Raw genomic sequence first — 15,238 nt, 5'->3', positions numbered from 1 at the left:
TACTCATTATCTTGTCCAGGTAATTGTAACCCCTCTGTACAATAAAAATATACAATAAAAAATACGTTTATAATAAAAAAAAAAAGAAGTTCATCATGGTAAACTCTGTCCCAGGGCTGGGAATGTGGCTTAGTGGTAGAGTGCTTGCCTAGCATGCATGAAGCCCTGGGTTCAATTCCTCAGTACCATATAAACAGAAAAAGCCAGAAGTAGCACTGTGGTTCAAGTAGTAGAGTGGTTGCTTTGAGTAAAAGAAGCTCAGGGACAGTGCTCAGGCCATAAGTTCAAGCCCTAGGACTGTAAAAAAACAAATGTGAGTCAAGCGGAAAAGGCCAGATAATGTGATGTTAGGAAAATGAACCCTTAAATATGTATTTTAATGTTTTCGTTTCTTTCATGCATGTATTTCTAATGCATTTATAAGATTATTTCTTTGTTGCTTTGTATGTCCCTCCCCCACAGTGTAACCCCCGCTTTCACTATATTTGATGTCAGTATATTATGTGGAGGAGATGGGGACAAACAAATCGTTTAAGGATTCAGGTGGACCTGTTGCAACAATGAGAAGTACAAAATGTCATGTCAAAACCAGCTTTACAATTTCGGTGTGGGGGGGAGAGGGGGGTATAATTGGGTGGGGGGAGGGGGGTAAAATTGGGTGGGGGGAGGGGGGAGGCAGGGAAGGGAAGTGAAGGGTAAACAAAGGAGGAGGCTGCAATGCTTGGTAAGAAATGTATGCATTATCCTGCCCATGTAATTGTAGCCCCTCTGTACAGTATGTTCTCAAATAAAATAAAATACAATTAAAAAAAAAAAAAAAAAAAAAAAAAAAAAACAAAAAACAAAAAAAAACTGTTCAATTTACAGTCTCTCAACTTTCCTCCCTCCCTTCCTTCCTTCCTTTTTTTTTTTTTTTTTTTTTTTTTTTTTGGTTAGTTGTGGGGCTTGAACTCTGGGCTTGAGTGCTGTTCCTGCACTCTTCTGCTCAAGGCGAGCGCTCTACTGCTTGAGCCACAGCGCCACATCCGTTTTCTAGTGGTTTATTGGAGATAAGCGTCTCACCAACTTTCCTGCCCAGGCTGGCTTTGAACTGCGATCTTCAGATCTCAGCCTCCTGAGAAGCTGAGCACTTGCCTAGGATTACAGGCGTGAGCCACCGGTGCCCAGCGGTGCCCCGTTCTTCCTTCTTTCCTTCCTTCCTTCCTGCTTTCTCTTTCTCTTTCCTTCTTTCCTTCTTTCTGGTCCTGGGGCTTGAACTCTAGTCTGGGTGCTGTCCCTAAGCTTTTGCTCAAGGCTAACACTCTACCATTTGAGCCATAGCACCACTTCCAGCCTTTTCTGAGTAGTTTATTGGAGATAAGAGTCTCATAAACTTTCCTGCCCAGGCAGGCTTTGAACCATGATCCTCAGATCTCAGCCTCCTGAGTAGCTATGATTACAGGCATGAGCCACTGGCACTCAGCTTAAGTTTTTTTCTATATAATATTTTTCATTCAAAATTGTAGGGAGAAAATGGGGTTTGACTAATAACCCCAAAAAGGTCATGACAATTTATCCTCCAATAACAGAAGACTGCCCACAATATCCCCCTGAACTACGAGTATACCTTCTCATTCTTGCTTTAAAAGAAAATCCTCAAGCTGAGCCCTGGTGGCTCATGCCTATAATCCCAGGTACTCAGGAGGCTGAGAGCTAAGGATCAAGATTTAAAACCACCCTGAGAAGGAAGGACCGTGAGACTCTTATATCCCATTAAACAGCAAAAAAGCAGACAGGAGGTATGGCTCAAGAGGTAGAGTGCCAGCCTTGAGTGAAAAAGCCAAATGAGAATGAAAGATACCAAGTTCAAGTCCCAGTAGCAGCACAAAAAAATAACCTATAGATAGGTAGATAGATAGATAGATGGATAGATAAAATAGTATCCCATCATTTTGTTCCAAAGCTATTTTTTTTTTTTTTTTTTGTCGGTCGTGGGGCTTGAACTCTGGGCCTGAGCGCTGTCCCTCAGCTCTTCAGCTCAAGGCGAGCGCTCTACCACTTGAGCTACAGCGCTACTTCCGGTTTTCTGGTGGTTTATTGGAGATAGGAGTCTCACGGTCTCTCCTGCCCGGGCTGGCTTTGAACCGCGATCCTCAGATCTCAGCCTCCTGAGTAGCTAGGATTACAGGCGTGAGCCACCAGCGCCCGGCTTCCAAAGCTATTTTTTAGGGCTGAGAAAGCAGCTTAGTGGTAGAGCACTTGCCTAGCATGTGCAAGGCCCTGGATTTGAATCCAGCGCCAGGTTAAACAAAACAAAAAACTAGTTCCTAATGATAAGTGATATCATTGCTTTGTCTAGAGTTATATGTTGCTCACTCATGTACATTATCCATTTTTGTAAATATGTATCTATCATTTTTTATCTATTTGTGCTTTTTCCTAAAGAAACTGGCCATGGGCTGGGAAGGTGGCTCAGTGGTAGAGCGTTTGCCTTGCATGCATGAGGCCCTGGGTTTGATTCCTCAGCACCACATAAGCAAAAAGAAAAAAGCAGGAAGTAGTGCTGTGGCTCAAATGGTAGAGCACTGGCCTTGAGCTGAAGAGCTGAGGGACAGCGCCCAGGCCCAGAGTTCAGGCCCCACGACCGGACCCCAAAAATAAAAAAAAAAAGAAATTGGCCATGTGTCACAAATATTGTTTCTCCCTGAGTTGCTTGACTTGCATACAGTATTTTCCCATAGCTACTTTTTTTCCTTTATGTCAGTGTGTGTGTGTGTGTGTGTGTGTGTGTGTGTGTGTGTGTGTGTGTGTGTGTGTGTGTGTGTGTGTGTGTGTGTGTGTGTGTGTGTGTGTGTGTGTGTGTGTTACTGCAGGTTGAACCAAGAGCATTGTACATGCCAGACTACTGAGCTTCACTCCATCTCTGTAGACCTGAAACACACCTTGATTGTATTCAGAATTCTCATGTGCATTTGGACCTGTTGCAACTCAGTTCCACCCCAGATGACACCAGCCAATCTCCTCTAACTCAGCTCCATTCCAACATTGGCTACCTGGAAATGGCGTTACCTCCCACAGGTGGAGCTTCCTCCCTCAAGACCACCTCCACTTCTGATGTTCATCAAAAATCCTCAGGTAGTCTTGTCTGAAGTTCTGGCCTTTGGCCATAAACCATTACTGCCGCAACCCCTCCTTGGGTTCATTTTTATTTTTTTCAGTCACAGGGCTTGAACTTGGGGCCTAGACACTGTTGAACTCTTTTGCTGAAGGCTAGCTCTCTAGCACTTTGAGCCATAGTTCCATTGCTGGTTTTCTGGTAGTTAATTGGAGATGAGAGTCACATGGTCTTTCCTGCCTAGTCTGGCTTTGAACCAGGATCCTCAGATCTTAGATTCCTGAGGTGAATGAAGCCCAGTTTTAATTATTTTTTAAAAATTTTTGTGTGTGTGTATAAAAGAGAGAAAAGAGAGAGAGGGAAAGAGAAAGGGGGGGGGGAAGGAGGGAGAAAGGGAGAGGGAAGAGAGAAAGAGAGTGTCCTGGGGCTTGAACTCAGGGTCTGGATGTGGTTCCTTTCTTTTTCCCTAAAGGTTGGTGTTCTACCACTTGAGCAATAGCTCCACTTCTAGCTTAACTGGAGATAAGATTCTCATGGATTTTTTTTTTAACCAGGCTGGCTTTGAACCATGTTCCTCAGATCTGAATAGCTAGTATTACAGGTATGAACCACCAGTGCCCAGGAGAGTTCAATTAAATTTTTTTTTTGTCAGTCATGGGCCTGAACTCGGCCTGGGCACTGTCCCTCAGCTCTTCAGCCCAAGGGGAGCGCTCTACCACTTGAGCCACAGCACCACTTCTAGCTTTTTCTACATATGTGGTGCTGAGGAATCAAACCCAGGGTCTCATGAATGCAAGGCAAGCACTCTACCACTGAACCACCTTCCCAGTCCTCAATTAATTTTTTAGAATGGTTACATAACTCAGGGAAACAAGTATATTTACTGATTTATTATAAGGGATAACATACAAGATCCCGATGAAGAGATAGATAAGGCGAGGCTTGTGGATTGGCACCTATTGTATTCTGGGAACCTAGTCTTTTTTTTTTTTTTTTTTTTTTTTTGTCAGTCCTGGGCCTGGGCACTGTGCCTGAGAGCCTCTTTGTACTCAAGGCTAGTGCTCTACTACTTAAGCCACAGCACCACTTCCAGATCTTTCTGAGTAGTTTACTGGAGATAAGAGTCTCACAAGGACTTTCCTGCCCAAGCTGACTTCAAACCATGATTCTCAGCTCTCAGCTTCCTGAGTAACTAGGATTACAGGTGTGAGCCACCTTTTTTTTTTTTTTTTTTTACTTTTGGAGATGTTATCCCTGAATCCCTGAGATTTTTCACTCTACCACTTGAGCCACATCTCCACTTCCAGCTTTTTTGCTAGTTAAAGATGAGAGTCTCTTGGATTCGATTGCCTGGGATAGCATCAAACGAGTCTTCAGATCTTCAGTGAGACACTGGCTGTACAGCCTTGTTTGGGGTTTTTATGGAGACTTTATTACACATCCAGGATTGATCAAATCATGGGTCATTGGTGATCTCACTGACTTTTAGTTCCTCTTCCTTCCTTAGAGATTGAGAATGGAGCTGAAAGACCCAGCCCTATCATCCTACCTTGTTTCCTGTGAGGAGATTCATCCTGAAGCTGCCCAGGGGCTGCCCACCAACACTCATTCACTAGCTACAGAACACTTTGGAAATTCCAAGATGTATGGATTTGTATGTCAGCTAATAAGGAACAAAAGTCAAACATACATATTTATGCATACATACATATATACATATATATGTGTATGTTTGATTACATATAATATAGCATAATATATATTTTTTGGGGGGGTCGATCGTGGGGCTTGAACTCTGGGCCTGGGTGCTGTCCCTCAGATCTTCAGCTCAAGGCTAGCGCTTGAGCTTCAGTACCACTTCTGGTTTCCTGGTGGTTTATTGAGATAAGAGACTCACAGACTTTTCTGCCTGGGCTGGCCTTGAACTGCTATCCTCAGATCTCAGCCTCCTGAGTAGCTGGATTACAGGTATGAACCTGTAATATATATCACCTGGCTAATATATGTATATTTTCATAGTCTCACAGTAGGCATCTATATTTTATTCTTCTTTCTTTGTATCACTGTTTGTTTGAAAATATGTATTATAAAAATATGCATTATAGGGCTGGGAAGGTGGCTCAGTGGTAGAGCGCTTGTCTTGCATGCCTGAGGCCCTGGGTTCAATTCCTCAGCACCACATAAGCAAAAAGAAAAAAGCTGGAGGTGGCGCTGTGGCTCAAGTGGTAGAGCGCTAGCCTTGAGCTGAAGAGCTGAGGGACAGTGCCCAGGCCCAGAGTTCAGGCCCCATGACCGGACCCCCCCCCCAAAAAAAATATGCATTATAGTGAAAATCACCTACAGTCTGACAAAAAATGATCAGAAGGAAAAAAAAAAACATCATTTTCATTCTACGCATTTGTTGTTGTTTGGGGATATTTTTTTAAAGTGGAACCAGGCACAGTGGAATATATCTGTAATCCCAGTACTTGGAATTGAAAGCAGGAGGATTATGAGTTCCAGGTCAACCTCAGCCTCATAGCAAGACATTGTCCAAAAAAAAAAAAAGAATCCAGTGGAACCAAGAAGGAGGTTAACAGCTAGGTGGTATATACAAGAGCTGGCAGTACTTGCTGTGATGGGCCCTGCTTTGTCTCTGAAGGCAGTAATAACACTCAGTAGAGGCTCAAGAAAGTTATTTTTGGGATAAATGTATTAATGAATAAACAATACTTTAAAGATTAAAAAACCATCAGCATCATTTACAGTTCCTATAACATTGGAAATTATTCTGGTGAAGTACAATTAGTCACATTGTTTAAATTGGAAACATTTCCTTGAGGATTCTCCAGTCAACACAGAGCCAGGCACTGGCAGCTCATGTCTATAACCCTAGCTACTAAGGAGGCTGAGACTGGAGGATCAAGGTTCAAAGCCAGCCTAGGGAGACAAATCCCTGAGACTCTCACCCAGCCAAAAAAAGAAAGAAAGAAAGAAGGAAGGAAGGAAGGAAGGAAGGAAGGAAGGAAGGAAGGAAGGAAGGAAAGAAAGACAGAAGAAAGAAAGAAGGAAAGAAAGAAAGAAGAAAGAAAAAGAAAAAGGAAGGAAAGAAAAAAAAAGAAAATGAACCCTTAGATATGTATCTTAATGTTTTTTTTCTTTCATGCATGTGTTTCTAACGCATTTATAAGATTATCTCTTTGTTGCTTTGTATGTCCCTCCTCCACAGTATAACCCCTGCTTTCACTATATTTGATGTCAGTATAACTTGTGGAGGAGATGGGGAAAAACCAGTTGTTTAAGGATACAGGTGGACCTGTTGCAACAATGAGAAGTACAAGTTGTCATGTCCAAAACGAGCTTTACAACGTCGGTGTGGGGGGGAAGGGGGGGAAGGAGAAGGATTGGGATTGGGGGGGAGGGGGAGGCTGGGAAGGGATGTGAAGGGTAAACCAAAGGAGGAGGCTGCAATGCTTGGTAAGAAATGTACGCATTATCCTGCCCATGTAATTGTAACCCCTCTGTACAGTATGTTCACAAATAAAATAAAATTAAATTTAAAAAAAAAACTGGAAGTGGAGGTGTGGCTCAAGCCACAAAGCTTGAGACCCTGAGTTCAAGCCCCAGGACTGATGGGAAACAAACAAAACAAATGAACAGAGAAGGAACAAACACCCTATCTCAAGTTACTCAGAGCTGCCATCCATTTGTGTCTTCCCAATGTAAAAGCACAGAAAACATGATCAGTGGACCCAAAGTTTCTCTTGTGCGGTAGTCACGGAATCCTCTGGGAATTTCATTATACAAGTGCATGGGTGTACAATAGGGTTCAGGACACATCATCCCAAAATATGACTGCAGTTATGCTTTCAGTCTCTTCTCACCCCACTGCTACATACCATCTGCATGCTGCCTACTTCCAGGCCTTTGCCCATGCTGTTCCCTCCACCCAGCATTCTTCCTTCCTCTCCTTTGCCCACTAGCCTGTTCTCCTGGCTCTGCTCAGACAGTCTAATGTCATCTAGATGATGGGAAGCCTAACAAGGCTGGCCCCTAGGCCCATTCAGACACCCACCTTGTGGTGTCTGACTCTGACTAAACCCTGTCTTTATCAGTGTGACCTGAAACTGTGATCTGACTTGAGTCATCTACTATACCCCAACCCCAAAATCAGCTCAGCACAGGACTGAGCCTAAAAGGGTGCCTTGAAAATGTCAGGATGGGCCAGAGAGCTCTTCTTTGCCCCAGTCTCATCTGTTTTGGTTAAACTTCCAAGTCTTGGTGCAAGACCCCTGAAGGGATTAGGAAAGGGAGGGAAAGGAAAGAGAGCTGTTCACAACCAGCCTGCTAGAGCATCTGCTGTCTCTGGCTACCAGGATAAGGCTCAGAGTTTGAGCAATTTGCTCACGGACCATTAGTAAATTGAGGATTTATGTGTAAGGCCAGGTTGTTCTAAAGTCTTCAGTAAAAGCTGGAAGCAGCTGGGAGCTGGTGGCTCACATCTGTAATCCTAGCTACTTGGGAGGGTGAAATGTGAGGACTGCAGTTTGAAACTAGCCTGGATAGCAAAGTCCATGAGACCCTTACCCTTAATAATCCACCAAAAAGCCAGAAGTAGAGCCATGACGTAAGTGGTAGACTGCTAGCCTTGAGCAAAAAAAGCTAAAGGACAGTGCTCAGGTCTTGATATTAAAGCCAAAGACCAACTCACGTGCACGCGTGTGCACGTGCACGCACACACACACACACACACACACACACACACACACACTCGCTGAAATGTCTGTTGATTAACAGAGATCAAGGAGGGTCACTAATGGCCTGGAGCTGGGCACATCTCGTAGTTTACTGGCAGCTCACTGGGATAGCAGACAGCCCTGATTTAGAGCTGAAAACTAGGTCAATGAGAGCACCCTGTGGAGGCTGGGTGGCGTGAGAGCCAGTATGGGAAGTGGGCGTGGAGGGGGTAGCATGATAACCAGTGTGGGGTGTCTGGGTGTGGAGGGAGTGGCATGAAAACCAGTGTGGGAAGTATGTGTGGGGGCCGGGTAGCATGAGAACCAATGTGGGTGTGGGGGTGGGGGTGCCTGAATCTGGCTGGCATGGCACATTTCACTTTTGCCTGGTTGGTCTCTGGGTCGTGTAACCTCTTCCTTGGCAATTCTCATAGAGACTCAGAAAACAGCATGGACCCCAAGGGTACACAGTCCTGAGTTCAAATCTTTGATATGCCACAGAGTCACTGAAGGACCTTGGGCTGTCAACTCACTTCAGGGCTGTGTGTGTGGCATGGGCCCAGGGTCTGCTGCTGGAAGGCCTGGCATGTGCATATGGGTGTGAGCTGCAGGAGCGCAGAGGTGCTGTCAAAGTCCTCACAGCCTCACCTGCCCTCCTTACAGGCTGCCAGATGTGAAAGCCCAGCTAAACCAGTGTCAGTCACCATACTACCCACAGCCTGCTTCCTGCTGAAGGGCAGCTGAGTAACTAAAATGCCCTCCGGCCTGTCAGCACCATTACCTGCCTCATTCCCTCTGTGTCCTGTTGCTCTGAGCATCCTTCCTGCCCCCCCCCCCCCCGTATATTATGTGTGTGTGTTTATGTTTATGTGCTGACACTGGGGCTTAAACTCAGGGCCTGGGAGCTGTTCCTTAGTTGCTGGGGACCCCTCCCCCCACCAAAAAAACCCCCAAACCCTCAAGGCTGGCATTCTAAGGCTTGGGCCATAGCGCTACTTCTAGCTGTTGGATAATTAATAGAAAGATAAGAATCTCATGGACTCCTGCTCAGGTTGGCTTAAATTGCGATCCTCAGCCTACTGAGGATCTAGCAATTAAGGCATGAGAGACATTAAGGTAAGCATTCTACCACTTAAGTCACAGCGCTACTTCTGGCTTTTTCTGTTTAAGTGGTACTGAGGAATGGAACCCAGGGCTTCATGCATGCTAGGCAAGCACATTCCCAGAACATCACACAGTACTATGGTGATCACTGTTCTCAATAAACAAAGGCCCAGGGGCAGAGTTTGCCACATTTAAGTATGAGCTGACTGTAGAAGTAGGCTTAGTGTTAAAAGAATAATATTTTGTTATTTGCAGGGAAATGGATGGAACTAGAACAAAGCAAATTAAGTGAGGTAAGCCAAGTTCAGAGAGACAAATGGCACATGTTTCCTCTCATTTGTAGAAGCTAGATCTAAAATACCCCAGGACATGATAAACTATACAGGACTCTAGGCATTCACACACAGTGAGGCCAAAGGATACTTTTAAGGGAGAAACACAAAGGTGCAATGCCTATGTGCATCTGATTGTGCTCACGTCAGCAGCACATATACTAAAATTGGAACTATACAGTGAAGATTAGCATGGCTCCTGCACAAGGATGACATGCAAATTCGTGAAGTTCCATATGTGCATCTGATCATATAAAATAACATTTATTAAAGTGGACTCCAGGAAATGGAAACAAGAGGGTTTTTCTTTGTGGTTGTCTTTGCTTTCTTTTCTTTTTGTCTGTTTATCTATCTTGGGAGGGTAAGGGGAGGCACAGAAATGGAGAGAACAAATCAGCAGTAGTACTCACTGGACACCAAGTGGAAAATGAACTATACAATTTGTGGGTGGGGACAGGAGGGAAAAACTGAGAGAGAATAAGGGAAGGAGTGACATTGTCCAAAAAGAAATATACTCTAAGCCAGGTGCCAGTGCTCATACCTGTAATCTTAGCTACTCAGGAGGCTGAGATCTGAGGATCATGGAGTCTGTGAGACTCATCTCTAACAAACCACCAGAAAACTGGAAGTGGCACTGTGGCTCAAGTGGTAGAGCGCTAGCCTTGAGCTGAAGAGCTGAGGGACAATGCCCAGCACCCAGTTCAAGCCCCATGACTGACAAAAGAATATATATATATATATATGTATGTATATGTATATATATATATTATATATATATATATATATATACATACACACACACTCTATCTGCACCCAGCACAGCGCGCATACCCATGTATACCCAGATGTCCTACATATCCCCATGTGTCACACACTTCTTATATCCCATGTGTGCCTGTGGAAGCCACATATAGCCTGTAGACACCCATATATTCTCACACATGCTATATACACCCATATCCCTTATATACACACATTAACCCCCCCATGTACACCTGTGTGCACCACACATGCTCCATATGCAACTTAGACCTCAAACAAGCCAGTTTCCCAGAAGTCTGCATTTCACCCTCCTGCTCACCCACAAACCCCCATCTGTTGCCTGTGCCTGAAATGAGCTTTCTGGGACCTTTTCCAAGTTTCCAAGTCCCACAGCACCCTCCTTGGATGCTCTGCTGGGGCAAGGGGTTGCTGTGTATGAGCTGCCTTCTCATTACACAAGGGCTCAGGCAGGGATAGTGACTTCTGCCAAGGCCCAGCAGGTCCTGGCCTGCGAGGAGCAGGCCCCTCACCCTCCATCTTCCCCCAGAAAGGTTTCTACCTTGGCTGAGGATCTCAGTCCCTAGGGCCTTGGACTCTGGAAGCCCCACTTGCAGGACCCAGGTATGGGTTGCTTTCTAAGCTGAGCAGGGGCCACCTTTCCCACTTCCCAGCATGCTCCAGTCAACAGCACAGTCCTTGGGCTCTGAGGTTCTTTTTTCTTTTGAACCCATATAAGGTTTTATAGGTTGATAGTCTAGTTCCATCCTGAGGTAGAGTCAGGAGGGAGAAGTGAGTTGCTGTGGCCACAGAATGAGTCAGAGCTGAAGACTGACCCAGGGCAGGTCACAGGTTTGCAGGGTGTGCTGGGGGGAAGGGTGGTGGTGGTGGTGCTGGGAACAGGGATGTGAGCAGCCCCAGGTCTCACTGGGTCTATGTACCTGTGCCTAACTCTTCTATACTACCTTTGAGCAATTGCTGTCTCCTGTATTTTTTTTTTAATTACGTTTAGTTATACAAAGGACTTGCAATTTAATAAAACCATTGATGAATACAATGCATCTTGATCAATGTCATCCCATTCAACATTCTCATTCCTGTTTTCCCTGGGAAGGTGGAAGATCAGAGCCAGGCCAGAAATAGTTCTGAATTTGCAACCACTCCGGAAGGCCCAAGAAAGCCCAGGATTTGGGCCACTGGCTCTGTGCTCACAGTCTGAGGGGTGTGTGTGTGTGTGTGTGTACACACACATGCACAAGTATCAGGGCTTGGATGCTGTGCCTTAGCTTTTCTGCTCCAGGCTAGTGTTCTACTACTTGTGCCACAACTCCACTTTTGGCTTTTTGGTGGTTCATTGGCGGTAATAGTCTCATAGACTTTCCTGGCCAGGCTGGCTTCAAACCTCCATCCTCACCCTCCTGAGAAGCTCCTGGCCACAATCAGAGTTCTTCACATTCTCCCTTACCTGCTTTTCAGACCCCCCTAGAACCTCAGGCTCAGGACATGTTACCTTTTTAGGAAGCTCTCAAAAACTGGTCCATCTCTAGGTTTCAGGGCCTCATAGTTCAAAACAGAGCTGTCAGTGTCATTTCTCATACCCAGACCCAGTTGCTTGTGCTCTGGTCACATCCCCACCTCCAGTATAGCCAGGCTTTGACCTTACTGATTTCAGTGGAAGTCTCCATGTGCTTTCAGCCTGGGAAATTAAGTGCCCAGACCTTAGTGGAGTAGATGAATGGCACATGCTAGAAAAGGTGTAGGATAAATGGTGGATATCCCAGTGTGAAGTTGCTAGGGCTGGTGTCCCAGGCCACAGAGGACTCTAGACAGGAATATGGGACTGAAGCAAGAGCGTCAGCCTCTCATACTGCCTTGTTCACAACTCTGTCAGTCCATGTCCCTCTGTGCCACAACATTCTGTTGTTTTTGTTTTTGTGCAAGTATTGTGGCTTGAACTAGGCCTGGCCACTATCTCCTACCTTTCTTTCTTTTTTTTTTTTTTTTGGAGGGGTGGGGGTCCAGTCGTGGGGCCTGAACTCTGGGCCTGGGCACTATCCTTCAGCTCTTCAGCTCAAGGCTAGCGCTCTACCACTTGAGCCACAGCGCCTTCCAGGTTTTTTCTTTTTTCTTATGTGGTGCTGAGGAATCGAACCCAGGGCCTCATACATGCAAAGCAAGCGCTCTACCACTGAGCCACCTTCCCAGCCCCTATCTCCTACCTTTCTTCTCCCAAGGTTAGCACTCTACCACTTGAGCCACAGCTTCGCTTTTAGCTTTTTGGTGGCTAATTGGAGATAAGTCTCCCAGTCTTTCTTGGCTGAGTTGTCTTCAAACTGCAGCTTCCTGCATACCTAGGATCACAGGTGTGAGCCACCAGCAGCCAACTCTTCTTCCTACATAATTTTTTTTTTTTTTTTTTGCCAGTCCTGGGGCTTGAACTCAGGGCCTGAGCACTGTTCCTGAACTTCTTTTGCTCAAGACTAGAACTCTATCCGCTTGAGCTACAGCACCACTTCCCACGCTTTCTGTTTATGTAGTACTAAGGAATCGAACCCAGGGCTTTATGCATGCTAGGCAAGCACTCTACCACTAAGCCACATTCTCAGCCCTGCAGACATTCTTGATGAGGGGATATCAAAGCCCTAAGCCATGAGGGTGAGACCAGCTCCACACCCCTTATGCAACAAATAAAGACAAGTCTAAATTGTTAAATAACAATAAAAAAAAAAAGGAAATTCTAGTTTTGATCTTTGTTTTTTTGGGGGGTCCGGTCCTGCAGCCTGAAACTCTGGGCCTGGGCGCTGTCCCTCAGCTCTTCAGCTCAAGGCTAGCGCTCTACCACTTGAACCACAGTGCCACTTCGGCTTTTTCTTTTTGCTTATGTAGTGTTGAGGAATCGAACCCAGGGCCTCAGGCATGCAAGGCAAGCGCTCTACCACTGAGCCACCCTCCCAGCCCTTAGTTTTGATCTTTCCATGACAAGTATTCTGATGCTTTTCAAATATCAAACATCAAAATCTATCCCAAAGATATGCTTTGCTGGGTGCCTCGGCAGGGTGTGGCCTGCCTCTTGGTGATCTGGCCCCTGACGGGTGTTTATCCTCCATCCCATCTCTCTCTCTCTACCAGCAGATTTGGTTTTCTCATACTGGTCCTCATGGCTGGACTTGCCTGGCTTTCAGAGACTCAAGCTCTTGGGAGCCTTGATACAGCTATGCCTGCTGCCCACCCTGTCTTCTTGCCAAGACCCCCAGAAAGAAAGTGTGCCTGGATGCCAAGGTAGCTACCCTGGCCTCAAGCTTGCTGAGTAGTCTCCAGGGCCACTCATTTGGTAATATTCTATTTTGTCCCTGGATCCTTCAAAGTGGACTCAGGACTTAGTTTACCTAGAGTGGTTTCCATGGGTGTAGGAAGGGGGTACAGAATGGGATGGACCCCCAGCAGCAGAAGTGCATCTGCCCTTCCCCCACGTCACAAACAGGAAGTAGGTTCCCCCAATACCCATTCTCTACCTTGCCACACTTGCCCCTACATTCTCTTGCTAATGCCTCCATCCGCCTAAGTCCTTACTCTCATTAGTAGAACTTCTGCTCTGTAATAGAAGGATGAGGCACGCTGGATAGAGTGGGCACTACTAGCCTCCAGACTCTGGGAATTGATTTGCACAGGTCCAAAAGAGAAAGAGCTCTGGAATCTGAGCCACTGGCCTTCAGTGGTCAACACAAAGCCTCCGAAGCTCTTCCCAGAGTCTGGAGAGCTGATCCACCAAGTAGGAGCACTTCCCTGGGGAAGTACCCTTTTTGATCTGCACCCCAGAGCCCCATCAGACAGACAAGGTTGTACTCCACAGACATCCAGCCCATGCTGAGGGCACAGTAGCCAGTGGGTGAGGTTAACTTACCAGCCACACAGAGAAGAATGTGAAAGAGCCACATGCTAGCTGTAGAAGAGGCAGCGGGGGAGAGCAGAGTGGGGAGTCACTGATGGGCCGCAGTGGGAGCTCAGCTTCCCCTCCTCAGCTGGGAGGGCGGTGACAGAGGCACACACACAGACAAAGGCCCACAAGGCAATGTGTTGGTTTCAAGTGCACAGCCAGCATGTGGTTTCCCTTGCAGCTGTGGGCTAGGACCCAGAACCTTGCAGACAACTGCAGCTCCATCACTGATTTCTATCACTCAGAGTTGGGCTTGGACTGGGGTTACAGTCCCGAGTGTCCTTGGCAAATGCCAGAAGTGCAGGAACATGTATTATCCAGCCCATTGTCTGTATCCATATGAATTCCAGGCCTCCTAGCCTGCTCCAGAATTCCCCATCAGACACCTCAGCTCACCAACTAGTCCAGATCTCAAAGGGGACTCCTCCCATAAGAAGTGCCTTACCACCAGAAACCGGGTTCTTCCTGTTCCTGAGACTGCAAAGGGCCAAGTGAGCAGAGTGACCCAGTGTGTTGGATGAAGTCACTGACTTGATCCAATCAAGGCTGGATTTTCTTCCAAATCTGGTTATAAGCATTTGATGCTAAGACTCCTTCTGCCCTCTACTGATGCATACACAGAGCACGCGTGCGCGCAAGCACGCATGCACGCACACACACACACACACACACACACACACACACACACACACACACACACACACACACACACACGCACAGAACTGAGCTACAGACCTAGCAGCAGGGTTCAACTCCCTAGTGTTTAGCACACCTTTCCAGGCTGCATCCCCATTAGGGGCTGTCATATCTATAGGTCAACAGAATTCCCTATCAGTCAGCTTTGCCCATGTGATTGTCAGCACAGATGTTCTTCAGGCTGCCACAAATATATAAGTTCTGCCCTTATATAAATAGCTCTGTGGTGCTGGGCACAGTGGCACATGCCTATAATCACAAAACTCAGGAGGATGAGATGGAGGATCATAAGTTCAAAGTCAGCCAGGGCCACATAGTGAAACCCAGTCTCAAAGACGAAACAAAAACTATGGAGGTGTGCTGCACTAGACCACACTGTGCAATTCAGTAGCCACAAGAGGCGGATGCGGCCTCAAAAAGTCTTCAGCACAATGAAAAATCTTTTCTTTTCTTTTTTGCCAGTCATGGTGCCTGAACACTGGGCCTGGACACTGTCCCTCAGCTCTTCAGCTCAACGCTAGTGCTCTACCACTTGAGCCACAGCACCACTTCCAACTTTTTCTGCTTATGTAGTGCTGAGGAATCCAACCCAGGGCCTCATGCA

The 15,238-nt window shown here is 46.2% G+C and overlaps 1 protein-coding gene and 1 non-coding gene across 2 annotated transcripts in view; one reads left to right on the top strand and one right to left on the bottom strand.

The window, feature by feature from the left end:
• Itgae (integrin subunit alpha E) overlaps positions 1 to 14,041 on the bottom strand; it is a 71,339-nt gene extending 57,298 nt beyond the window's left edge. The window contains exon 1 of the mRNA XM_070001758.1: positions 13,906 to 14,041. Within this exon, the coding sequence (XP_069857859.1) occupies positions 13,906 to 13,939 (34 nt within the window). The 5' untranslated portion in view covers positions 13,940 to 14,041. The remainder of the gene's footprint in view (positions 1 to 13,905) is intronic.
• On the top strand, positions 9,383 to 9,489 carry LOC138813356 (U6 spliceosomal RNA). The gene has a single exon (XR_011367757.1). It is a non-coding gene; the product is annotated as a U6 spliceosomal RNA (small nuclear RNA).
• Positions 14,042 to 15,238: the final 1,197 nt, after the last annotated feature.

This window comes from Dipodomys merriami, unplaced genomic scaffold (assembly GCF_024711535.1).
Source record: "Dipodomys merriami isolate MVZ:Mamm:240054 unplaced genomic scaffold, mDipMer1.0.p SCAF_59, whole genome shotgun sequence".
Taxonomy (NCBI): Eukaryota; Metazoa; Chordata; class Mammalia; order Rodentia; family Heteromyidae; genus Dipodomys; species Dipodomys merriami.
The sequence above is the reverse complement of the archived record's forward strand: the minus strand, read 5'-3'. Positions and strand labels throughout refer to the sequence as shown.